Below are 26,245 nucleotides of genomic sequence, written 5' to 3'. Positions count from 1 at the left end.
GTGTGTATGTGTTGTTTGTGTAAACATAGATGATGTGGAAAGATCTCCCATATTGTTAATACTAGTTATCTCAGGGGACAAAGGAAAGCTTATTCCTGTTTATACATCTTTTATTGTTTGGTTTAAGAAGCATGTTTTACTTTTTTAATTAAAAAATCTAATAAAGTAGGAAGTGAATACAAGTAATAAAAAGTATCTTCAGGCCACTGAGCCTGTTGCAGTCTTCCGGTAGCGTGAGTAGTTAATACTGTCTGTAATGTTTCAGGTGTGGACTGCCCAGCAGGACTCTGAACTTTTTGCTATAGCCTAAGGTGATACTAAGTTTTCTGTAGCAACACTATAATGTTGAGAGTTTCTGTGTTTATAGACCATTAACACCTCAAAGTCTTTCTTCCATCTGCTCCTCTTGGCACACTGTGCTCTAGATAATCATTTTGGAACGAGTTTAGTCCTTTACGCTCTCCTGTTAGATTTCATATTGTTATTGTGGAAATCAGTATTTAGCATGGGTAAGAACTGGCCTTAGATGCAAGCCATCTGGTTACAGATCCTCACTACCACTGTCATGAAAACTTGGACAAGTAACTTGCCTCCCCAAGTCTCAGTTTTCTCATCTGCAAAACAGCAATAATCATAAAGTTGTGAGGTTTCAATGAGGTGGCACATGTTAGAACACTTACACTAGGTACCTGGCGAAATAGTGGGAACATGGTACTGCTAGTGCATTAACCTTAGCTCATCTCTTTCATCCATTGGCATGTTAATGAGATAATCATGGATCTCAAATCTTCCCTTAACTATATTTATAGCTCTCTTTTCCACAAACCTTCTAAACTTTCCTCATGAGACCCCCAATCAGTCTCTGTCTCATTCTACAGGTCCCTTCACCGATGTTGTCACCACCAACCTAAAGCTTGGCAACCCGACAGACCGAAATGTGTGTTTTAAGGTGAAGACTACAGCACCACGTAGGTACTGTGTGAGGCCCAACAGCGGAATCATCGATGCAGGGGCCTCAATTAATGTATCTGGTAAGTCGTGAGACTGGAGGCCTAGAGGGTGGGCTCAGAAGGCCCCTGGACAGTAGGCTTTCTTAAAGTTAGTATTTGCAGTGTAGCAGATGATGATGATGATAGACTTCTCTCCACCCCACCCCCACCCCATCCCACCCCACCTCACAACCCTCCACCCCGTGATCAGAAAGCTGGGTCCCAGTCGCCTGTTTTTTTCTTAATTAATGCCTCCTTGTTTCAATGCTTACAGCCCCTTTGCACCTCAATAGTTAGAGCAAAACTGAAGTGATAACTTTAGACTTTACTTCAGAATGAGTTTTGTTTTCATTCCCTTGAAATTAAATCTGCCCTTTGGCAATAAAAAAGGGCTAAACAAACTTAATTTTACTTTGTGGGAGAAAGCTAAATGGAGTTATTTTCTTATTTAAGCTAAATGATTTCTGACTTTAAATTCATACCATTTCCAGTGATTGGCCACTGCACTTTACTGATTGTGAAACGCCAGGGGAGATGAGGGCTGAGCAAATTGGAATATACTCAAGGGTGTCAGTTTGGTGCATGTCTGATGGTTTTCTCTTCTTTCTGGGAGTGCATGTATTTTCCAAAATCCAACTTTTCAAAAGATACTGGTAAAGTGCCCAAATTGAGAATTGGATTTCAGAATTAAGGAGATGTCAGTGATGGGTTGGAGTTTAAATGTATTTTAGAAACGGAATAAACTTTTAGCTCATTAGAACTTCTCCAGCCAAGAAGGAGCTATGGGGGAGTGTGTATTTATCCTGTAAATATCAGGTGACTCAGTGTCACAGAGGCTTCTGCATCAATAGAAGCTACTGCTCATTTGAAATGAGTACCTCTCTGGCTTTTTCCATGATAGATTTTGATTGTGATACACTTGGCTATTCATTTGACACCTAAAAGAAAATGATTCACCTCTTTGGAAAGATATAAGGTGTTTCATTATCTGATCATTTCTGCAGACTCTTATTCCCTGCATCTGGTCTCTCTCATTATGGTGCACCCATGCCAGCTCTCCCCCGGTGCTTCTCTGAGTCTGCAAGACTTGATCTGGACTCTCGAATCAGGTTATTATCTTGAAGTCAGGAGGGTCGAAGCCAGCATTGATTGAGGGGCTTTTATGTGTTGGACCTGCACATGTACTGTCTCATGTCATTTCTCTTACCTGCCCCGTGAGGGATGCATTGTTTCCTCCATTTTACTAAGAAGTAGACTGGTCGTCATAGCACCATGAAGCTGGCAAGTAACAGAGCCAAGATGTGGATCATTCTGACAGGCTCTGAAGCCCATGCTCTTTGAACTGCAGCACTCTGGAGAAAGGAAGGGACTGGGATTTTGGCATTTCTGTATACTCTGGATATGTATGGTTTAAATTTTTCCTTTGACATCAAGGGCAGCTGAAATCTTTTATTCCCCTCTTGTATCTACTTTCCCCCCTCGGTTTCCATGCCTGTATCAAATTTGAGCAAGTTTGTCAGTAGATGAAAATTACCAATTTTCACAGTAAGAATAGGGAATGCAGCATGGTTTTCTGAATAAAAGAATCTCAGTAGGTAGTTGTACAATGTTAGTGTGTTTTCTGATACAAAATATAAATATGTATGGGTGGGTATATGTGTATGTCTCTGTCTCTCCTTTTTTTTTTTTTTTTTGAGACAGTCTCACTTTATCGCCCAGGCTGGAGTGCAGTGGCGCGATCTCTGCTCACTGCAACCTCCACCTCCCAGATTCCAGCGATTCTCATGCCTCAGCCTTCCAAGTAGCTAGGATTACAGGTGCGTGCCACCACACCTGGTAATTTTTGTATTTTTAGTAGAGACAAGGTTTCACCATGTTGGCTAGGCTGGTCTCAAACTCCTGACCTCAAGTGATCCGCCTGCCTCGGCCTCCCAAAGTGCTGGGATTATAGGCTTGAGCCACCACGCCCAGCATCTCCGTCTCTCTTTCAGGAAGATCCATTGTTTCCCCATCATAGGAATTTTTAAAAAGTAAAAGCTAACTCTGCCTTTGTTCTGATTTATGATTGCTTACTCAAGGAAGACCAAGACTTTGTGGTTGTGGCCTTCCTTTGGCAGATAAGGCACAGAGTGTGGCATAGTCATCGAGGGTCACATGGATGGTCATGGCAGCACTGCTATTTGAAGCGAGTGGCTTGGCTCCTGATCCACTGCTCTTGCTGTCATACTAAACTGCCTCAGTAGTGTTAGAGGCTGACCCCACTTATGAATGAATGTAAAAAGTACCACCATTCTCAAAGTTTAATATATTTGGGGGAAAAAGTAGTTGAATAATAAAATGTCTGTGTGTCTGTAGACTTTCTTCCTAGATGAGACAAGATCACATCTGCACCTTAGAAAGAGCCCCTTTGTTATTATTTGGTATTTAGCTCAGTGCTTGGGGGGAACCAAGGTGAAACCAGATGTCATTACATTTCTAGGACAGCCTTGCAAGTCAGCAAAGGAGGCCAGGCCCATTTTCTGCAGTTGTATGTGCTGAGGGACCACTGCATCATTTATTAGACATGCATAGCTTGGGATAAAAAGCACTGCCCTTTTCTAGGAGTCCTCTTGGTATTAATACAGCTACATGGTGACATCTTGGTGAGTCAGTAGAGTCCTCAGGAAGAGGAGGATACCAGTGGACAGGCAGTGCAGGTTATCCAAAAGCCAGCCTCCCTTTCTCCCCAGATACGCACATGACCAAGCTTGGTTTTACCCACTCTCTTCAAAGATTAGTGGATTTGAGGTCAGGAAACCTGAACAGGAAGACCAGTCGTGCTGTTTAACCAGTCGGCTGAATTTTGACCAACCTATTAACCTTTCTAGGTTCTTGTTTTCTCACTTGTAAGGTAGGGAGAATAGTGTCTACCTTACAGAATATTTACAAATACTGCAGAATCGACAGCATGGTACAAGAGTGGCACATTTGTACATTGTTCTTCCACTAGCTTTGACAAAAACTGGCTAGTTTTTGAAGAAGGTGGATTGCATAATACTTGAATTGACTGTTTAGAAATAAATTAACCCCTACATTTTATTTATTTATGGACCTTTGCTAATTTTGAGAAGAAATTTGTGTTTTCTCTTCCTTGTGTAATATTCATTTGTTTTATAGTGAAAAGTTGCCAGTACCTTTTCAGGTATAATCTTTAAAAAGGTGGCCACCACATCAACTTAAAATACTGCTAGCATTGCCCTGCCCACCACCCAGAGTGTCACCGCATACCTGAGAAGGACATGACCAGTGCATTTTTCCCATTTCCGAAAATCCTTGTGATGCACTAGCTATTCGGGAAGGCTCTAAATCATTATTTTAAAGAGAGGAGGGAGGGAGGTGGAAGGAAAGAAAGAGAGGAGGGAAGCAGGAAGGTGGGAAGAGAGGGAGGATTGATGGTAATGATGTCCACCCATGGAGCTGGCACCAGTGCTGGCCAGAGGGATCAAGGTTTTGAAGGCACACAGGTTCAGATTGTGACATGGAAAGCCAGATGTCTTTCAGACAAACCCTGTGAAGCTCTTACCTTTTCACATTACCCTGATATTCAAGGGACCTTACATTGTGTACATTGTGTTTCAAAAGTTCAGGCTCTGACCTATCATGCTATTTTCTTCAGAACACGGCAGATCACTTACTGGGTCCTTAAAAAAAACTCCCTTTTATAAACTTAGGTGGTAAAGTAACAGTTGGACACAGGCATAACCTAAACTTTTTGTGTCAGTGGGTTATAATATGTGGGCTTTCCCAGAGAGTTGCTTTAGGCCCTGGCCCCTTGGACCTGTGATTTGAATCCTTTTCTTTGTCCTTTCCATAGGTGCTCGTCTCATCTCATTTTTATTGTAGCCCCTTCTGGGGTTTGTGCTTTTTGGATGAGGTCATGTGGTAGGTAAGGGGTGCAAGGGGCTTTCTGTTTGCATTCACTGGCCCAGAATGCTGTGGTTTTGGCCCCTTGCTCCATGATACATACTATCAACTAGAGATGGTTTTGAATTATTTAATCTGGACCTCAGCAAAATAGGTACACTTAAATAAAGATTGAAGAATGGGAGGTTGGATTTTTTTCCTCCTGAGATTTCAAATGTAAGGAATAAAGAACTTTTTGAATTAACGAATTGTTTTGAGGCAGTGGGGGATCTTCCCATTTGTTCTAGCTTTACAAAATTAAATCTATTTTCTGAACTGTATGGTGGGAAAATATTTTTAAGGTACATAATTTCTGAAAATGTCTTTGTGGTAAGCTGTTAGTGGTTGTGGATATTTTTTTTTTTTAGTGCTTCAGTTAATAATGAGGGAGTTTTCCATTAATATTCCAAACCATGTTTGCCAGCGGATACAGCAGGTGAAGTGGTAAAATTATGGGCCCATCAAAAATACTTATGCTTCCTGTAATATGATATTAAGTTTAATATTTTTATAACCTTCACTGAATTCTAATTTCACTAAAGTAGCAAGCATGCTTCCATTTGCAGTTCAATTATGCACATTGGTTGCCTGTGTCCCAAGCAAATTAGAAATGCAAAATATCTGTGTGTGGAAGAGGGCATTGGAAAGAGTCATTAAAGATACCCATATTTAGGTACAGATACACTTTACTAAATGTACCTTGGGAATTGAAAATGGATTAAAGACAAACACGAAACTCCCAGTGTCTGAATCTGTATTTTAAATTAGAATTCAAAGGATTAAGGAGCAGTATTCATTCCTGACATACAGCCCTTTTCAGCACTCTTTTCAATCACATTTAAAGCATAAAGTTTTTCCAGTAAAATCCTCGGGACAGCCAGGTGCGGTGGCTCACCCCCGTCATCCCAGCACTTCAGGAGGCCGAGGTGGGTGGATCACCTGAGGTTGGAAGTTCGAGACCAGTCTGACCAACATGGAGAAACCCCGTCTCTACTAAACATACAAAATTAGCCAGGCATGGTGGCACATGCCTGTAATCCCAGCTACTCAGGAAGGCTGAGGCAGGAAAATCACTTGAGCCTGGGAGGTGGAGGTTGCATTGAGCCAAGATCGCGCCATAGCACTCCAGCCTGGGCAACAAAAGAGAAACTCCATCTCACAAAAAAAAAAAAAGAAAAAGAAAAATCCTCAGAGCATGAACATCAGCAACTCTTCTTGGATGGAAACATTGATCAGTTAATTTAAATGGATAGTATTGCGATTAATAATCCTTTTAAGATTTCCGTGACTCAGTTTAATGTAGCTGTTTGGTGGCCCTGGACCAGTCAACCAGGAGTGTACCTTTCGGGTGGTTAGCACTAGGGTATAAATGCACAGAGCCCTTAGATAAAGAAGCCAAACATTTATCCGTCAAGCACTGATAGTGGGAGCTGCATTTGGGGAGTTTGAGCTTCTTAACAGCAACATTCTTCTTCGTTTGATTGTTTGCTTTGGAAGTCTCTGATAAGCGAAACTTTTTTATAAGTGGTTTCCATGAACCAGGCTTATTACTCTCAGATAAGAACAACTCACATTCATACTTTAAAAGATGTCTTTAATCTTTTTCACCAGATGAGATTCTGGTTAAACAAAAAGTAGAAAAAAGAAAATTACCAACAAAAATTCAGGTTAATTATGCTTTTTAAGGGTTTTTACAAGTTTACTGTAATACTTAGGTTTTTAAAGAAGAACCGTTACTTTTTTTGTGGCTATGACACAGTTTATTCTTTACATTTTCAAATATCAAGATCGGGAGGACTTACACATTTCGTCTACCTCAGTTAGCTGAAGGTAACTTCAGCTCTGTACAGCATAACTGAAAAGCAAAAAATAAGCAAAGTTTTAAGAAGCCAAAAGTGATTTTCTTTTCACTCATTACGGGTCCTTGCATACTTACACACTTGAGGGCTCTCCAGTCTTGAATCTTGTCTTGTTTATTCTTACCTTAGACTTACCATTAACCCTGTCCTGGTTGCCAGCTCATCACAGATCAGAATAAAGGGAAAAGGGGTACAGAGGTGGCCACATTGAAAGTGGCCCGTGTGACAGTGCATAGCAGACAGTGGACGGGTTGGGCAGGAACACCACAGAGATCAAGTGCAGGGAGCATTCAGAAATAACAGTGGGGAACTGGAATTCCTTAAGCCTCGGGGAACTGTTCTCCGTGTTTCAGGTGATCGGCCCCAAGAGACACAGCTTGCAGGTTTCATTAAGATGGTATATAATGGGGGTTCATGTCACAACATAAGAGTAATCAGAAAAGGGGTATGTTGTATTCCATTATAAATGTTAGAGGAGATTGAAAAGTATATTGGATTTTTGAAAAAGATTTACATTTTAAAAGATACTTATAAAAAAGAGTGAATAAGCCTTGTTATTTGGCCAGTGCCTGTATATAGCAGTCCTCATCTTCCATTGATACTGGAGAAAGGAGACCTCACTGTCAGCACATTTGTACTAGTCTCTGCACAAATAAATTAATCAGACTGTGAGGAGTTTGTTTTCTAAGACAGAATATACGAACTGGAAAATCCTGTGGAGAACACAAAGACACCTCAGTGTTTACTGATCTATAAATAAATGCAATTCATTATTTATTTGCTAGACTCAGAGTTCCATCCATGGGACCCTGAATAGGCAGAGGTCCAGCAAGGTGGTCATGATCTCAACGTGTTGAGGACCCTAAAGGAAATAATAAATTTGCTCACAGTCTAACTAAAATATCCAGCTTCTTTGCTTTAGGCTAGAATTATATCACCTCGTTTAGGTAATGCTGGTTACCTCCAGCTCATCAGGAGCTCTGCTTGGCATTTATGTATCTGTGTCTTTGATTAGTCTCAAAAAAGTGGATCAGTGACTTCATTCTGACCCTGTAAGCGCCGTATGGTAGAGGACAGTCTTTCTCTATGCAGGCTTTGTGAGAGGATGGGGAGTGCGAGACTGAGGGCACTGCCATCAGAAACTGGAAGCCCTGTCTTGCCCACTTGGAAGGGAGGGAGTGACTCTGGGAAGTAGGACAGAAGAAAAGCCAGCTGGTGGGGGTAAAGAAGGGTTTCCTCTTTGGGCTTCTCCAAGGATATTTCTAGGGAGAGCATGATTCAGGAACGCTTTGAATGTTGGAAGAGAAGAAGGTGCAAACCTGTTAGCTAATGAAAAAAATGCAAATTAGCACCCAGAATGTGAGCCATTAAAACATTAATTTCTGGTCTCAGTCTCACTGGGGAGAAAAGGCAAACATGTCAGAAGGAGCTTAGGAGTCTTGGAGTTGACAGTCTCTCAATAAAGTAAGGTGCCCACAGTAGGAACTGTGGTATGAAATGGTGTTTCAGCAGGAACTGCAGTGTTACGAGGTATAGTACAGCACAGATTTTCCAGGTGTGGGCTGTGGGCCAGCAGCAGCAGCAGCAGCAGCAGCCCACTTGGGGACCTGTTAGAAACTGGAGTGCTCATTCTCACTCCAGCCCTGCTAACACAGAAATTCTGGAGGTGGGGTCTAGCAGTCTGTGTTGTAGCAAACATTCCTGGTGACTCTGATACTCACTGAAGTTTGAGAGCTTTTCCCTCCAGAATTCTTATTTAAATTTTATTATATTTATATATTTATTTATTTTTGACAGAGTCTCTGTCACCCAGGCTGGAGTGCAGTGGTGCCATCTCAGCTCACTGCAACCTCCACCTCCTGGGTTCAAATGATTCTTGTGCCTCAGCTTCCCCAGTAGCTGGGATTACAGGTGTGTGCCACCACGTCCAGCTAAATTTTTTGTATTTTTAGTTAGGGGTGGGATTTCACCATGTTGGCCAGGCTGGTCTCAAACTCCTGGCCTCAAGTGATCTGCCTACCTCGGCCTCCCAAAGTGCTGGGATTACAGGTGTGAGCCACTGTGCCTGGCCTTGTTTATTTACTTATTTATGGAGTTGGGGTCTTGCTGTGTTGCCCACCCTGGAGTGCATGCCGCTCTCATAGCTCACTGTAGCCTCAAATTTCTGGGCTCAAGCAGTCCTCTTGCTTGCCTCAGCCTCCCAAGTAGCTGGGACTACAGACATGCACCACCATGCCTGGCTATTCCTTACAGAGTTCTGTTAGTGGATTCAGTCCTGGAAGATGGGGTATATTGACATGTGAGTAGAGTAAGGGAGAATCAAGAGAAATGTGTCAGGCAGGGCTGACATGATAAGAGGAGACGTTGATGATGATAGGAGAGCATCACTGGGTATAAGGACATAGGGGCATGATGTATGACCTGAGTGATGCGTGCACCTGTTGGAGCAGAAGGGAGGCCTGCCAATAAGAGACCAAGAAATCCAAGAAGGGCCAGATTATGAAAAGCTGAGCTGATTGCCTTTTACTTAGGAAATAGTTACTCTTATAGGAGGTTTTTCATCTGAGGAATTCCCATGACACAAGTAGGGTATTAAGGTACCATTAAATTTGTGGAGTTTGTAGGGGCTAGGCAGGGTGATTTGGATGGGAAAGGAACTAGAAAAAACTTGGAAAAATCTGGAAGGATCTGTGGGCCTCAGCTGAGATTGTGGGCACATAAAATGTGGAGAGAGAGACTTCGAAGATAAGATTCTGAGATTAAAAAAAAGTGAAGCATGTGCCTTAGTACTTGATAGACTTTATTTATTTGCTCTGTTACCATTATGATGCAGATGAAAGTGATCTGTGGTGTTACCATTATGATGCAGACGAAAGTGATCTGTGATCCGTTAGCATTATGATGCAGACGAAAGTGATCTCTGATGTGTTACCATTACGATGCAGACGAAAGTGATCTGTGATGTGTTACCATTATGATGCAGACGAAAGTGATCTGTGATGTGATACCATTATGATGCAGACGAAAGTGATCTGTGATGTGTTACCGTTATGATGCAGACGAAAGTGATCTGTGATGTGTTAGCATTATGATGCAGATGAAAGTGATCTGTGATCTGTTATTATGATGCAGATGAAAGTGATTTGTGATCTATTACCATTATGATGCAGATGAACGTGATCTGTGATGTGTTGCCATTATGATGCAGACGAAAGTGATCTATGATCTATTACCATTATGATGCAGACGGAAGTGATCCGTGATCTGTTACCATTATGATGCAGATGAAAGTGATCTGTTACCATTATGATGCAGACGAAAGTGATCTGTGATGTGTTACCATTATGATGCAGACGAAAGTGATCTGTGATGTGTTACCATTATGATGCACACGAAAGTGATCTGTGATATGTTACCATTATGATGCAGACGAAAGTGATCTGTGATGTGTTACCATTATGATGCAGATGAAAGTGATCTGTGATATGTTACCATTATGATGCAGACGAAAGTGATCTGTGATCTGTTACCATTATGATGCAGATGAAAGTGATCTGTGATCTGTTAGCATTATGATGGAGACGAAAGTGATCTGTGATCTGTTACCATTATGATGCAGACGAAAGTGATCTGTGATCTGTTACCATTATGATGCAGATGAAAGTCATCTGTGATGTGTTACCATTATGATGCAGACAAAAGTGATCTGTGATCTGTTACCATTATGCAGACGAAAGTGATCTGTGATCCGTTACCATTATGATGCAGATGAAAGTGATCTGTTACCATTATGATGCAGGTGAAAGTGATCTGTTACCGTTATGATGCAGACGAAAGTGATCTGTGATGTGTTACCATTACGATGCAGACGAAAGTGATCTGTGATATGTTACCATTATGATGCAGATGAAAATGATCTGTGATGTGTTACCATTACGATGCAGACAAAAGTGATCTGTGATATGTTACCATTATGATGCAGACGAAAATGATCTGTGATGTGTTACTGTTATGATGCAGACGAAAGTGATCTGTGATGTGTTACCGTTATGATGCAGACAACAGTGATCTGTGATGTGTTACCATTGTGATGCAGACGAAAGTGATCTGTGATGTGTTACCATTGTGATGCAGACGAAAGTGGTCTGTGATGTGTTACCGTTATGATGCAGACGAAAGTGATGTGTGATCTGTTAGCATTATGATGCAGACGAAAGTGATCTGTGATCTGTTAGCATTATGATGCAGACGAAAGTGATCTGTGATCTGTTACCATTATGATGCAGACGGAAGTGATCTGTGATCTGTTACCATTATGATGCAGATGAAAGTGATCTGTGATGTGTTACCATTATGATGCAGATGAAAGTGATCTGTGATCTGTTACCATTATGCAGATGAAAGTCATCTGTGATCTGTTACCATTATGATGCAGATGAAAGTGATGTCTTACCATTATGATGCAGATGAAAGTGATCTGTGATGTGTTACCATTATGATGCAGACGAAAGTGATCTGTGATATGTTACCATTATGATGCAGACAAAAGTGATCTGTGATGTGTTACCATTATGATGCGGACGAAAGTGATCTGTGATATGTTACCATTATGATGCAGACAAAAGTGATTTGTGATCTGTTACCATTATGATGCAGACGGACGTGATCTGTGATCTGTTACCATTATGATGCAGATGAAAGTCATCTTTGATGTGTTACCATTATGATGCAGACGAAAGAGATCTGTGATGTATTACCATTATGATGCAGATGAAAGTGATCTGTTACCATTATGATGCAGACGAAAGTGATCTGTGATGTGTTACCATTATGATGCGGACGAAAGTGATCTGTGATCTGTTAGCATTATGATGCAGACGAAAGTGATTTGTGATCTGTTACCATTATGATGCAGACGGACGTGATCTGTGATCTGTTACCATTATGATGCAGATGAAAGTCATCTGTGATGTGTTACCATTATGATGCAGACGAAAGTGATCTGTGATCTGTTACCATTATGCAGAGGAAAGTGATCTGTGATCTGTTACCATTATGATGCAGATGAAAGTGATCTCTTACCATTGATCCGTGATGTGTTACCATTGTGATGCAGACGAAAGTGATCCGTGATGTATTACCATTATGATGCAGACGAAAGTGATCTGTGATCTGTTACCATTATGCAGACGAAAGTGATCTGTGATCTGTTACCATTATGATGCAGATGAAAGTTATCTGTTACCATTGTGATGCAGATGAAAGTGATCTGTGATGTGTTACCATTATGATGCAGACGAAAGTGATCTGTGATATGTTACCATTATGATGCAGACAAAAGTGATCTGTGATGTGTTACCATTATGATGCAGACGAAAGTGATCTGTGATGTGTTACCATTATGATGCAGATGAAAGTGATCTGTGATGTGTTACCATTGTGATGCAGACGAAAGTGATCTGTGATGTGTTACCATTATGATGCAGATGAAAGTGATCTGTTACCATTATGATGCAGATGAAAGTGATCTGTGATGTGTTACCATTATGATGCAGACGAAAGTGATCTGTGATATGTTACCATTATGATGCAGACAAAAGTGATCTGTGATGTGTTACCATTGTGATGCACACGAAAGTGATCTGTGATGTGTTACCATTATGATGCAGATGAAAGTGATCTGTGATGTGTTACCATTATGATGCAGACGAAATTGTTCTGTGATGTGTTACCATTATGATACAGAGGAAAGTCATCTGTGATGTGTTACCATTATGATGCAGACGAAAGTGATCTGTGATGTGTTACCATTATGATGCAGGCAAAAGTGATCTGTGATGTGTTACCATTATGATGCAGACGAAAGTGATCTGTGATGTGTTACCTTATGATGCAGACGAAAGTGATGTGTGATGTGTTACCATTATGATGCAGACGAAAGTGACCTGTGATCTGTTACCATTATGATGCAGATGGAAGTGATCTGTTACCATTATTATGCAGATGAAAGTGATCTGTGATGTGTTACCATTATGATGCAGACGAAAGTGATCTATGATCTATTACCATTATGATGCAGACGGAAGTGATCCGTGATCTGTTACCATTATGATGCAGATGAAAGTGATCTGTTACCATTATGATGCAGACGAAAGTGATCTGTGATGTGTTACCATTATGATGCAGACGAAAGTGATCTGTGATGTGTTACCATTATGATGCAGACGAAAGTGATCTGTGATCTGTTAACATTATGATGATGACGAAAGTGATCTGTGATCTGTTACCATTATGATGCAGACGGACGTGATCTGTGATGTGTTACCATTATGATGCAGATGAAAGTCATCTGTGATCTGTTACCATTATGATGCAGACGAAAGTGATCTGTGATGTGTTACCATTATGATGCAGACGAAAGTGATCTGTTACCATTATGATGCAGACGAAAGTGATCTGTGATGTGTTACCATTGTGATGCAGACGAAGGTGATCTGTGATATGTTACCATTATGATGCAGACGAAAGTGATCTGTGATGTGTTACCATTATGATGCAGACGAAAGTGATGTATTACCATTATGATGCAGACGGAAGTGATCTGTTACCATTATGATGCAGATGAAAGTGATCTGTGATGTGTTACCATTATGATGCAGACGAAAGTGATCTGTGATGTGTTACCATTATGATGCAGACGAAAGTGATCTGTGATGTGTTACCATTATGATGCAGACGAAAGTGATCTGTGATCTGTTACCATTATGATGCAGACGAAAGTGATCTGTGATCTGTTAGCATTATGATGGAGATGAAAGTGATCTGTGATCTGTTACCATTATGATGCAGACGGACGTGATCTGTGATCTGTTACCATTATGATGCAGATGAAAGTCATCTGTGCCGTGTTACCATTATGATGCAGACGAAAGTGATCTGTGATGTGTGACCATTATGATGCAGACGAAAGTGATCTGTTACCATTGTGTTGCAAATGAAAGTGATCTGTGATCTGTTAGCATTATGATGCAGATGAAAGTGATCTGTGATCTGTTACCATTATGATGCAGACGGAAGTGATCTGTGATCTGTTAGCATTGTGATGCAGACCAAAGTGATCTATGATGTGTTACCATTATGATGCAGACAAAAATGATTTGTGATATGTTACCATTATGATGCAGACGAAAGTGATCTATGATCTGTTAGCATTATGATGCAGACGAAAGTTATGTGTGATGTGTTACCATTATGATGCAGACGAAAGTGATCTATGATCTGTTAGCATTATGATGCAGATGAAAGTGATCTGTGATGTGTTAGCATTATGATGCAGATGCAAGTGATCTGTGATCTGTTAGCATTATGCAGACGAAAGTGATCTGTGATCTGTTAGCATTATGATGCAGATGCAAGTGATCTGTGATCTGTTAGCATTATGATGCAGATGCAAGGGATCTGTGATCTGTTAGCATTGTGATGCAGACGAAAGTGATCTGTGATGTATTACCATTATGATGCAGACGAAAGTGATTTGTGATCTGTTAGCATTACGATGCAGACGAAAGTGATCTGTGATCTGTTACCATTATGATGCAGATGAAAGTGATCTGTGATTTGCTTGGGTTCTCAGAAGCAGCATTTGTGTTGCATTTAATCAAGTCATCATTTCTGCGCGGGGTGTGTGTGTATGTTTTATGTAGTGTATCGTCTGCATTTCTTCTCTGTTGAGGAAACTGTGATCTTAATGATCCAATGTTTTATGACCCTAAAGGCCCTTTCTTAACAGGATCCCAGTTTGCAATCTGTAATACAACAGGCATTGTATCATAAAGTGTTAATATAGATGAGTAGTGACCTGGCTTCCAGGTTGTCTTCTGGTAACAGGCTTCTTTTTAATGTAGTATCAGCAGATATATTTTAAAAGTAGGATAGATGGTTCATTTAAGAGGGCTTTATCATCAGTATTCACTTGAATACCAGAGATACCGGTGAATACCATTTGGTGTAGCATAACAGCGATCAAACTTTTTGGTCTCAGGACCCCTTTACATTCTTAAAAATGAAGACGCAGCTGGACACAATGGCAGGCACCTATAGTCCTAGCTACCCAGGAGGCTAAGGCGGGAGGATCACTTGAGGCCAGGAGTTGGAGGCCAGTCTGGACAACATAGCAAGACCCCATCTCTTTTTTAAAAAAAAGTGAAAGTGAAATAAATTTAAGTTAATCGGAAACTCTTTTATAGCCTGCCATGGTAAAAAATCATAATTTCTGTCACAATTTGCACATATGGAGCTGAAAGAACTAATGATTAGCAACATTCTATCATGTTTTTATAAAGTTCCCACTAACAGGATAGAGCAAATTGAATTTGACATGAGATGATAGTAGCTGAGAAATACAGACTCTATGATGTGAGTCAGGGGCCATGTTACGCAGGATATGGATACCGAGATACTCCAGAAGTTTATGAAGTTTCACAGAATCTGGGTGTCCCAAATCCTCACTGTGGCTCACTGATGTAGGAGCCCATAAGCCAAGGAGAGCTGGTGATGAAAAACACCCCCATTTGCTGTTCCAGGCTGGTAGAAATCTAGAAGTGAGTCTTTGGGGCCTGAGCTGAGATTGTAGGTGTGTAAAATGCGAAGAGATTTCAAAGATGAGATTCTGAGATTTAAAAAATGAAGTATATGCCACGGTGCTTGTTAGATTTTTTTTTTTTTTTTTTCAAAGCAGAAACCTTTTATCAGATCAAAAACCTCCCATAACTACCCACCTTATACCCAGAACTTCCTGAAAGTTGACATGCCAGTAGGGCACAGTTTTTATTCCCAATTGAAAAGTTTCCATTCACCAGTGCATGTAGGCATCTGTGTATATATCTCCTCAGTCCTCCGCTTTTGCAGAAGGGCTGTTGGACCTGCTACCTCAGGCTGTCGCCAGTGCTCCGTTAAAGTGATTGCTTACACCCACTGCCTTGTGTGCTTGTATGCCTGTTTATGTCTTCTCCTCTGCCCATGAAATGGTCCTTCCATGTCTACACTGTGGTGACTTGGTAGGTAGGATGTTCTAGGCCTGGAGCTGTGCTGGTGACGTCTGTAAGGTCTGCAGTAAGGGGGCATTATATCTCAGACAGTGCCCTTCTGTGGAGGTAGAGCAAGCCGTTGCAAAGGCGTTTGATTAGAGCAGCATAGGGAATGCCCATTCCTTCTGTAAGGGATGTGTGTGCATGCATACGTGCCTTTGTTTTCACCTGAGGGCCAGGTACATCCCGAAAACTCAAGACCTGGTTTGTGTAAATCTCCCTTCTCTTTTTAAACTGCAGATTCTCCCAAGAGGGGTACTACACAGAGCCACCAGTGTGTTATTACTTGACCGCATTGACTTATTTAACCACATTTTTACCTCCTGGAGGGCCTGTGAGACCATTTGGTGTAGCATAACAGTGCTCAAACTTTTTGGTCTCAGGACCCCTTTACATTCTTAAAAATGAAGACGCAGCTGGGCACAGTGGCAGGCACCTATAGTCCTAGCTACTCAGGAGGCTAAGGCGGGAGGACCACTTGAGCCCAGGAGTTGGAGGCCAGCCTGGACAACATAGCAAGACCTCATCTCTTAAAAAAAAAAAAGTAAGACCCAAAAAGCTTTTGGTTTGTGGGGTGTATCAATATTTATTATATTAAAAATTAAACTGAAAATTCTTATAATTATTTAAGAATAACATAATTACATGTTAACAGAGTAACGTTTTTAATGAAAAATAACTTTTCAAAAAAATCAAGACTGATACTTGACATTTTTTCATTTTTTGCCAATTTTTCTTTTTTTTTTTTGAGTTGGAGTCTCTGTCGCTCAGGCTGTAATGCAGTGGCACGATCTTGCCACTGCACTCCAGCATGAGGGACAGAGTGAGACTCCATCCTCCCAGGTTCAGGTGATTCTCATGCCTCAGCCTCCCGAATAGCTGGGATTACAGGTGCCCGCCACCGTGTCCGGCTAATTTTTGTATTCTCAGTAGAGACAGGTTTTGCCTCTTGGCCAGGCTGGTCTCAAACTCCTGGCCTCAGGTGATCCACCCGCCTTGGCCTCCCAAAGTGCTGGGATTACAGCTGTGAGCCACTGTGCCTGGCCTGCAAATTTCATTTTTCTTTTTTTTTTTTTTTGTTTTGAGACAGAGTCTCACTCTGTCGCCCAGGCTGGAGTGCAGTGGTGCAGTCTTGGCTCACTGAAATCTCCACCTCCCAGGTTTAAGCGATTCTCCTGCCTCAGCCTCCCTGAGTAGCTGGGATTATAGGCATGCACCACCACACCCAGATAATTTTTGCATTTTTAGTAAAGAAAGGGTTTCACCATGTTGGCGAGGCTGGTCTGGAACTCTTGACCTCAGGTGATCCACTGGCCTCGGCCTCCCAAAGTGCTGGGATTACAGGCGTGAGCCACTACGCCCTGCCGCACATTTCTTTAGTGTCTGTTTCAATAGAAGACAGGCTGGATGCTCATATCTGCTTCTGCATTTAGTCTGTTAGGATGTGTTCTTTTGGTGAATGCATATGAAGAAAAACTGCTGTCACCACAGATATATAGTTGGAAAAGGGAAGACTATGTTTAATTGCTTTTTCAGATAAATCTGAACATTTTTTGATACTACATCAAAACTTGACAAGTGTTACTTTCTTCAAGGTTATTAGTATGATGTGGAATCTGAAGCCATGTCTGTGACTTTTTGAACATTGTTTCACTAAAACACATCAGTCTCTGTTGTACTTTGAATGGATTTTGTGATATCATGCATGGATTGTTTGGAAACCATTTGCTGAGTGTTGCAGAGCTTCCAAATGTTGGCATATTGCATCGTACACTCGCAAAAAAAATCACATTCATTTCTTTCCTGATGATCTCATTGGAAAAGTCTGTAAGTATTTGTAAAACCATGAAGCCCTGGTTGGCAGGTAAAAGTATTCCACAATTATAATTTTTACCTAAAAGCCTGTATTTTATCATTGGCAATAACTACTGTAAATTGTTTTTCTCTAGAGTCAAAGCCAGGTTTTAGCCTTGGCACTCTTGTTTAATGTGCTGGCCATGGGACCCAGGTGAGCCCACTTAGCGCCTTTCTGAGCCTTTATCTTGTTTGTGTTTTTTTTTGTTTGTTTTTGTTTTTGTTTTTTCTTTTTTTTTTTTTTTTAAGAGACTAGGTCTTGCTCTATCACCCAGGCTGGAGTTCAGTGGTGCTATCATAGCTGTCTGCAGCCTCCATCTCCCAGGCCCAAGCAGTCCTTCTACCTCAATCTCAGCCTCTCAAGTAGCTGGGACTATAGGCTACCATGCCCAGCTAATTTTTTTGTGGTAGAGATGGGGTCTTGCTTTGTCGCCCAGGTTGGTCTTGAACTCAAGTGATCCTCCCGCCTTGGCCTCCCAAAGTGCTGGTGTTACAGTTGTGAGCCACCATGCCTGGCAGCCCTTATCTTTTTTATCTTGAAAAAGGAGACATGTGCTGCTTTAATGGGATTGTTGTGAGTAGTAAATGGGAGCATTAAGGCGAATTTGCCTTCTATGGTACCTATTACACAGGAGGCATGAGTAAAGGTTCTTTTCCTTTCTTTCCTTCTTGGGCCATCATGGAAGTATTGGGGATGAAGAGGCTGAGGGATGGTGGAGAAATGGAAAGGAAGGACCTGTTTTCCCTTGGGGCATTCTTAGAACCCAGGCAGAGCTCTGGACACAGTGCTCTTGGCTGTACTTTTTTACTGCCACTGCCTGAAGGGGCAGGCAGCGCTTCCTGGGGCTGTTTTTGGGGGTGTGTTCTGTTCTCTGGACCCATTGGTTTTTGTATTTCATCTAAATAGCTTCTCTAAAAATTAGCATTTTCCTTGGATTGCTGTCATGTGAGCATCAGGGCTCTTTACAAATAAACCTTGTTCCTTCTCAGAGCTCTCCAGAGTGGTAGACTTGAGTGGTGCAATAGCTGTTCACAGCTGGGAGAACAGAGGCTCAAGGATGAGACAGTGTTTACTACTACATCTGTGCCCTGCCAAAAATCTAAGAGTAGTTCAGGTCAAAGTTCTCTTCTTTCCTAAACTGAAAAATACCAGAGCATGATTTTGTCACAGCCAAGCAAGACCTGAAATTTTTAAAACTGAATTCACTTTAATATTAGAAAGGGAACATTAATCTAACAGTGAGTCCCAGCTCTAAAGAAGGTTGACAGTCCCTGTCCAGGAAGGTTCACAGAGCATGTGAAGACATTGGCTCTTTATAATGTGTGTTTTCCTTATTGCAATCTTGGGGGCAGAAAAAAAACACATTGGGAATTTGGCTGTCAGAAAAAGCATTGACCTGCCAGTCTGGTCATTTGTCCCTGAGGTTAAGTGTCAAGCCTAGGTAGGTAAATGTTCCAGGTCTGTCTGTAGGAAAGTTCAGCTCTTGCCAGCTCAGTGATGCCAGAGAAAGAGTTATATTGATAAAAGGTTTACTCTCTGACAGTTATTTAATTTTGTCCTGAAGAAGTCTCCCAGCAAGGCTTCCTGTAGCTCAGGGCACTCAGGTGGGTCTTGTGGGAGTGAAGCTGTCTGGGTGACTAGGGACACCAGCGCATTTAAGTCCAATGCATGGTTAGGTCTCAGTGGACTTTCTCTGTTCCCATGATGAAAAGTGCTACTGCATCCCTAAGATGGATGGGGGAGGTTGGTATTTCTATCCTGTTTTGTCAATGGTTCATTAGCTTTGTCATAGGGCCTGGGTGCCAGATATAAATGTAGCTCGTGTTGGAGCGACTAGTGTGGTGAAAGGGGTGCTAGACTGCACTTGGAGTCAAGTCTTGGCTCTTTGTCCCAGTGTTGCCACTTCTTAACATTGTGACTTTGAGGGAGCCACTTCACTTTGTGGAATCCCAGATTCTTCACTTGTAGACCAGGGCTATCCTGCTTTGTATCTGCTGCTGGCTGTGGTTGATTGTGTGGCTCTAGAGGAAGCACCTGGGAAGTCCTAAGTTGGGGTTTCAAGGCAAGAGAATGCTGATGAGGGCCCAGCAGAAAGGTGGTAGAAGCCCTGCTGGTGAGAAGCATAAGACTTGTACTGTCAGAGGACAAGGCACCAGTCCTTTATGGTGGCTGTGAGCTTAGGTCCCCACACCAACTGCCTGGGTTTGAGTCTGCACTCCACCAAGGTGTAACCTTGGGCAAATTCACCTCTCTGTGTTCATTCTTTTCATCTGAAGAGTAGACACCAGAATAGCCCCTCTCCCTCCACAATAGTACCTACTTTTTAAGGATTAAATGAGATAGTGGTAGACCTAAGGGACAGAGCCTAGTTTCTGTCACATGGAGACACTCAGTCCATGCCCACTGTTGTGGTCAAGGCCACAGTAGGCTTTCCCTGCGTGTGAAGTTGTTTCAGGGATCTTAACTAGATGTGTGGGTTAGCCAAAGCCTTGTAGCAAAGTAACTTATTTTAAAGCAGCCATCATTTGATAGTAGGCCCAGCTGTACTCTAGGAAGTAGGCTGAAGGGAGCCACTTGGGGTAAGAAGGCACCTCCCTCCATGCAGTGAGTGTGACTCATCCACAGGATCCTCTGTGTGAGATTTCTCTAGGTTCTTAGGGAAAAAAAGGGGGAGTGTAAGCTGATACCGTTTTCCTTGCTGTGTGAGTGTCCTGATTGTAAAAATTTTGTAGCATTCTATTGGCAAAATTGTATTTCAAGGATTACCTTGATTAGCTATATTAGAAATGGGTTGGAGAGAAGCTAAAATAGTTCCTTAAATGTTCTTAAATATCTTAGAGTATTCTATTTAATTCCTGAAAAGATCATTTGGATATGTTTTCTTGAGCAAAACAGGCAGATGGTGTTGCTACCCAGTTTCCCAATTCTGTAAGGCCTATAGCAGAGATTTATGGTAGGCTTGCAGTAGTGAAAGATCCATGGACTAGGAATCAGAAGACTGGGTCCTCGGCCTTATTCCCAGCTCTGTCATGCCTGATTTTGTGGCTCTTAGGTTGGTGACCTGCAAAATGGAGATGTTGGTCATCCTTGCTTACTTCACCAGGGGCGTCCATCCTAAGACATAAGAGAATGCTGGTAAATTGCTTTACAACCAAAGTACAAGTATTAGCATAATAAATGGCACTGACAACCAAGCTCTGACCCTCCTAATGAAATATTTTCTTTCTCAGTGATGTTACAGCCTTTCGATTATGATCCCAATGAGAAAAGTAAACACAAGTTTATGGTTCAGTCTATGTTTGCTCCAACTGACACTTCAGATATGGAAGCAGTAGTAAGTACTGAATGCTTCTTATTTTTTTCAGTAATAATAATTAAAAAAACCAATTAGATACGGAATTATGGGTGCATGCATTTCAAAATATGTCAGAATTGTTTAAAAGGGAATAGTTTTTTTTCAAGGAGATTTGTACTTTAACTACCTTTATGGTTTTTCTAAAACTTTGAGGAATAATTTTAACATTTTTTGTGACTTTCTAGAAGGCTGTTCTTTTCTGACTTTCCTGAGCTCAGTGTGCTTCAGCAGCTCCTTGCACTGGTGGATGGTGTCTTGCATGGTTAGGGATTGCCTTCTTTCGCCTCTCCTTTCTGCCCTGACAGAAAAGGATACTTTTCCTTGTCCCGCCTGTTTCTTACCTTGTCTTCTCATCCCCTACAAACTCAAGAGCCATGTGGGAGTGTCAGTACTGAATGTCCTCACCCATTTAGACATACATGTGTGTGGCTTTGTTCTAGTAAATATGCTTATTTATTTTCCCCCCTGCTTAAATATATGTTTAACTTTTCTCTAATTTTGATAAAATTAAGATGACTTCATTTTTATAAAAGAAATAAGTGATATTAGTGATGGTTTTGGAAAAAAAAAAGAGTATAATGGACATTCCCTCCAAAACGAGCTTTTTATACATTTGAATAAGTCCATAGGCATTCTGGGGCTGGGAGTTGAATTGAAATCTACAGTACAACCCACAGCCCTAGCAGGGACAGATGCACTTGTCCTTACAGTTCAGGAAAGCAGGACAGGGTTGCCTCATACCACTTGCATTGCTCTCCAGTTTTGGCCAGCCCAAAGGGGAGCCCCGAGTCATCCACAGCAGGTCTGCCCACCTGAGTCCACTGTTCCTCACACCATACTGCAGTTCTCCTCTGTCTGAGTTTCATACCAAGGGCAACTCAGGCCAAGCCCACCCCATGCCCTATGTCACCACATAGTCTTTTGTTTTAGTTCTGGAAAAGCATCTCCACTGATGTTTCACTTGTAGGCAGAAAATGAAGGAGGAGGCCAGATATTTTTGAGTTTAGGCCAGATATTTTTGAGTTTTAGAGAGATCAGTGATAATAGGCTGTCTTCTTTTCATAAGAACAATTCTTATGAAAACTTTCTCTGATTTTCTGCAACATGATGTGTTACTTCATGTTAATTTGTGTGATCAAAGAAACAAGGCAGATAGAAAATAATGGAAGATCCAAGGGTGTGTTCTGTTTGGCTTTTGCTGCATGGCATAGTGAAAAGAGCACGGGCTTGGGTGTTTTCGAGCTGAGTTCTTCCTTTTACTAACGTTGTGGCTGGGAGCAGGTTTTATTAACTCCGTTGAGGTTTTCATCATTTGTAAAATAGGGATAAAAATGCAGCTCACACGGTGGTGAGTATGAAATGTGCCTGTGTAAGTGCCTGGTCGGTCCAGTGTCTGACACTTGCTTATCAGAGTGTGTAATAGGCCAGTCACTGCATATCCAGTAAAGGGTCCTTTTAGTTCCTTGTATGATAATATAACAGTTTAAATTTTTTTAAATAAAATGTATATTGTGGGAAATTTTGGAAATACACAAATGAAAAAAATTTAAAGTGACCCATAGTTCTTTTCTACTAGGCCTAACCATCATTAATCAGAAATGAGAGCTTTGTGTTTTTCTTCCTTTTTTTTTTGGAGACATGATTTTACTGTGTCACCCAGGCTGGAATGCAGTGGAGTGATCTCAAGTCACTGCAGCCTCCACCTCCTGGGCTCAAGTGATCCTCCCACCTCAGCCTCCCAAGTAGCTGGGACCGCAGGAGTGCACCACCATTCCTGGCGAATTTTTTGTAGAGACAGGTTTTCTCCATGTTGCCCAAGCTGGTCTCAAACTCCTGGACTCAAGCGATCTGCCCACCTCAGCCTCCCAAAGTGGTAGGATTACAGGCATGAGCCACTGCCCCAGCCTGCTTTTTCTTTATTTTCAAATGTTTTTCTTTTTATTGTGATACACAGAAAGTTGAAAAAATAGCATGGTGACCACTCATGTAACTTTTACCTAGATTTACATTTGTTAACATGTTGTCACATTCGCTTCCTTTCTGTCACAAACTTTCTTATTTGCTTAAAATGCAGATTTTATGACACTTCACCCCTAAATGCTTCAGAGCAAGGACAGTCTCTTATATAGCCATGATACTATTAATCATAGCTGAAAAAATTAACTTCAATTCAGTATTATTATGTGATAAATTCATATTCATTATTTCCTAGTTGTTCCAAAAGTGGCCTTTAGTAGAGGACACCCAAACCTTTTTGTTTTTCAAACTTTGAACTTTTTTTTTTTTTTTTGAGACAAAGTCTTGCTTTGTCACCAAGGCTGAAGTGCAGTGGTGCAGTCATGGCTTGACCTCCACCTCAGCTGTTCAAGTAACTAAAACTACAGGCATGCCACCATGCTGGCTAATTTTTTATTTTTTTATAGAGTCGGAGTCTCACTATGTTGCCCAGGCTGGTCTTGAACTTCTGGGCTCAAGTGATCCTCCTGCCTCTGCCTCCCGAAGTGCTGGGATTACAGGTGTGAGCCACTGCACCCTGCCCAAACTTTGAACTTTTTTTTTTAGAGTCCAGGCCAGTTGACTTACAGAATGTCCTGTATTCTGGATTTATTTGATTATTTCCTCATGATTAAATTCAAGTTAAATGTGTTTTGGCAAGAATATTCCATAGTTGGTATTTCATACCAGGTTGTCCCGCTGTTGGTGATGCTGTTTGATCACTTGGTTAAGATGGTGACTGCCAGCTCTCTCCACTGTCATAGCACAAAGCACATTTGCCCCTGTGGTTAATAGGTAATCTGTGATACTCTGAGTCATCTGATACTTTGAGACCATGTGAATATCCTGCTCGCCAGCAGTCTTTCACCTGGTGCTTTTAGCATTCAGTGATGATCCTTGCCTGATATTTTTTTGACTCTTGGTAGGTACACGTGTACAGATGTGTGTGTGCAGAGGAGCAGACTTCAGTATTCTTTGCGGTTTCTTCACTTAATGTTCTGGACATTTTCTCCATCTAACTGAATGCTCTTCAGCATCATTTGAGTGGCAGCATGCTATTCCGTTTAGTGGATCTGCCATAATTTTTGTGGCAGTTCCCTAGGATCAGATATATAGATTGCTTCCCACTTTTGGTTCTTGGTACCTGTGTTACACTAGCTGCCTCTTGCATGGTTTTGGGAAGGGTTGGAGGCACGGAGGGTGGGGGTGCCTTCTTTTTCTATATCATAACCTTGCTGCTATCCTGGTCTGTAATCCTAGAATACCCTGGAATTCCCATCTTCTGCTGCCAAAAGGAGAAGTAATCAGGAGCATCTCCTCTTAGGACATGGGATTTAGCTAGGAAGGTGCTCTCACTACAGCCTGGAGGGATGGAGATGGGTTTTGGGGTAGGCACAGCCCACACACTGCCACAGTGACAGAGGAGGGATTTGGTAATGAATGTGTTCCACTGGTAGTTGGCAGAGTGGTTCTGAAACTAGTCCCAGATAGCATGCACTTAGACTTTCTAGATATGCCTTTAAAATAAGTTTCATTTTCTCATTTTAATTTAATTTATTATTTTTGAGACAGAGTCTCTCATGGCCCCCAGGCTGGAGTACAGTGGTGCGATCATGGCTCTCTGCAGCCTCCACCTCCTGGGCCCAGGTGATCCTCCCTCCTCAGCCTCCTGAGTAGCTGGGACCACAGGCATGTGTCTCCATGCTCAGCTAATTTTTTAATTTTTTTGTAGAGATGACGTCTCCGTACGTTGTCCAGACTGGTTTCAAACTGCTGGGCTCAACCAGTCCTTTCACCTCAGCCTCCCAAAGTGCTGGGATTACAGGCATAAGCCATCACGCCCAGCCTAAAACAAGTTTTATTTTTATAAGGAGAGCCAACGTTACCTGGTCATCCAGACATTATTTAGAGGATTCCTTTTTGGTCAGTGGTGGGCCTCTCCCACAGAGTAGCAACATGGGGAGCATTGGTTGACTTTGAGGAGTCAGGCAGCAAGACTTCAGGGTTTGTGAAGTGTAATAAATATTTTGAGAAAGTGAATGTATTTAATCTTGTCATGTTACAAATATTGAAATCTCAGCAGACTTCAGTTCTTTATTTGATATACATCAGGGCTTTCTCATTAAGAGTATTTTTCTGAAATTGTCAGTTATAGGAAGAAAGTTATTCTTCCAGCAGGTTTATAATATCTTGATTATTAAATTTAAATTGTTTTAGTGGAAGGAGGCAAAACCGGAAGACCTTATGGATTCAAAACTTAGATGTGTGTTTGAATTGCCAGCAGAGAATGATAAACCAGTAAGTATGTTTATAGTTAACAATAATTGAATGTTGTAAGCTGATACTTATTTGCATACCATTTCCTGCAAAACCAAGATTTAAGTTGGCAAGTTATTTTCCTTTATCTGATGCCTGAAGAAAAAAATAAGCTGAAGTCAACAAATAAGTGGGCCTTTATGAAATCAGCCTTTGAAAAACTCACGGAAAGACAATTGATTGAAATAGTGTTTCCCCTTGAAAAGTGCAGCCCGATGGCTGTTGAGATGTCATAAATCCTGAAGAGCTTCTATGGCCTGGCCAAGGTATAGGTTGCAGTTAAACAGTGGGTGAGAGTGAAAGAGGGAATAATTTGCCCTTTATCATGGTGCTTGATGGACGGGTGGGAAGCTTTCAGGTTCTCTTGTTTTACAAAGTGCCCTGTCAGCCTCCCTACCCCTTTTACCCTATCTACCTCTTCAATCAAAGGCTGCTTTTAGATGATTTCTCAACCTCAGCACTGTTGATATTTGGGGTAGATAATTCTTGGTGGTGGAGGTTGCCCTGTGTACTGTAGGGTCTTTTATTGATAGCAGCATCCCTGGCTTCTGCCCTCTTGATACTGGTAGTACTTCCCAGTTGTGACAACTAAAAATGTCTCCAGATATTGCCATGTGTGTCCTGGAGGGCAATATCAACCCCCATTGAGAGTGATCCCATTCCAGTGTTGCCTGCGGGGAGAAGGAAGGAGCCCCATCCTCTAGGCTTGTCCGCTTGCGAGCGCTTTCACCCTTCATGGTCCTCACTTGTGACCAGTTGAAGAAAGGAGACTGTATCTGAAATGCTAATTTGGACTTCCCTTCAACCTAGTTGAAAACATTTTAATTTTTATAAAAACACCAGAACTG

The 26,245-nt window shown here is 41.6% G+C and overlaps 1 protein-coding gene across 4 annotated transcripts in view; it reads left to right on the top strand.

Moving 5' to 3' along the window:
• VAPB (VAMP associated protein B and C) overlaps positions 1–26,245 on the top strand; it is a 65,204-nt gene that overhangs the window by 27,802 nt on the left and 11,157 nt on the right. For 3 of the 4 annotated variants that reach the window (XR_004033117.1, XR_004033116.1, XM_003277492.2), the window contains exons 2-4: positions 879–1,031; positions 20,962–21,065; positions 25,299–25,379. Coding sequence is in view for 2 of the 4 variants with exons in the window: in XM_003277492.2 (XP_003277540.1) it covers positions 879–1,031; positions 20,962–21,065; positions 25,299–25,379 (338 nt within the window). In the remaining 2 variants the exon portion in view is untranslated. The remainder of the gene's footprint in view (positions 1–878; positions 1,032–20,961; positions 21,066–25,298; positions 25,380–26,245) is intronic. The other variant, XM_003277494.2, reaches the window with a different exon arrangement.

This window comes from Nomascus leucogenys, chromosome 13, assembly GCF_006542625.1.
Source record: "Nomascus leucogenys isolate Asia chromosome 13, Asia_NLE_v1, whole genome shotgun sequence".
Lineage (NCBI taxonomy): Eukaryota > Metazoa > Chordata > Mammalia > Primates > Hylobatidae > Nomascus > Nomascus leucogenys.
This window is presented reverse-complemented; position numbering and strand designations above follow the sequence as displayed.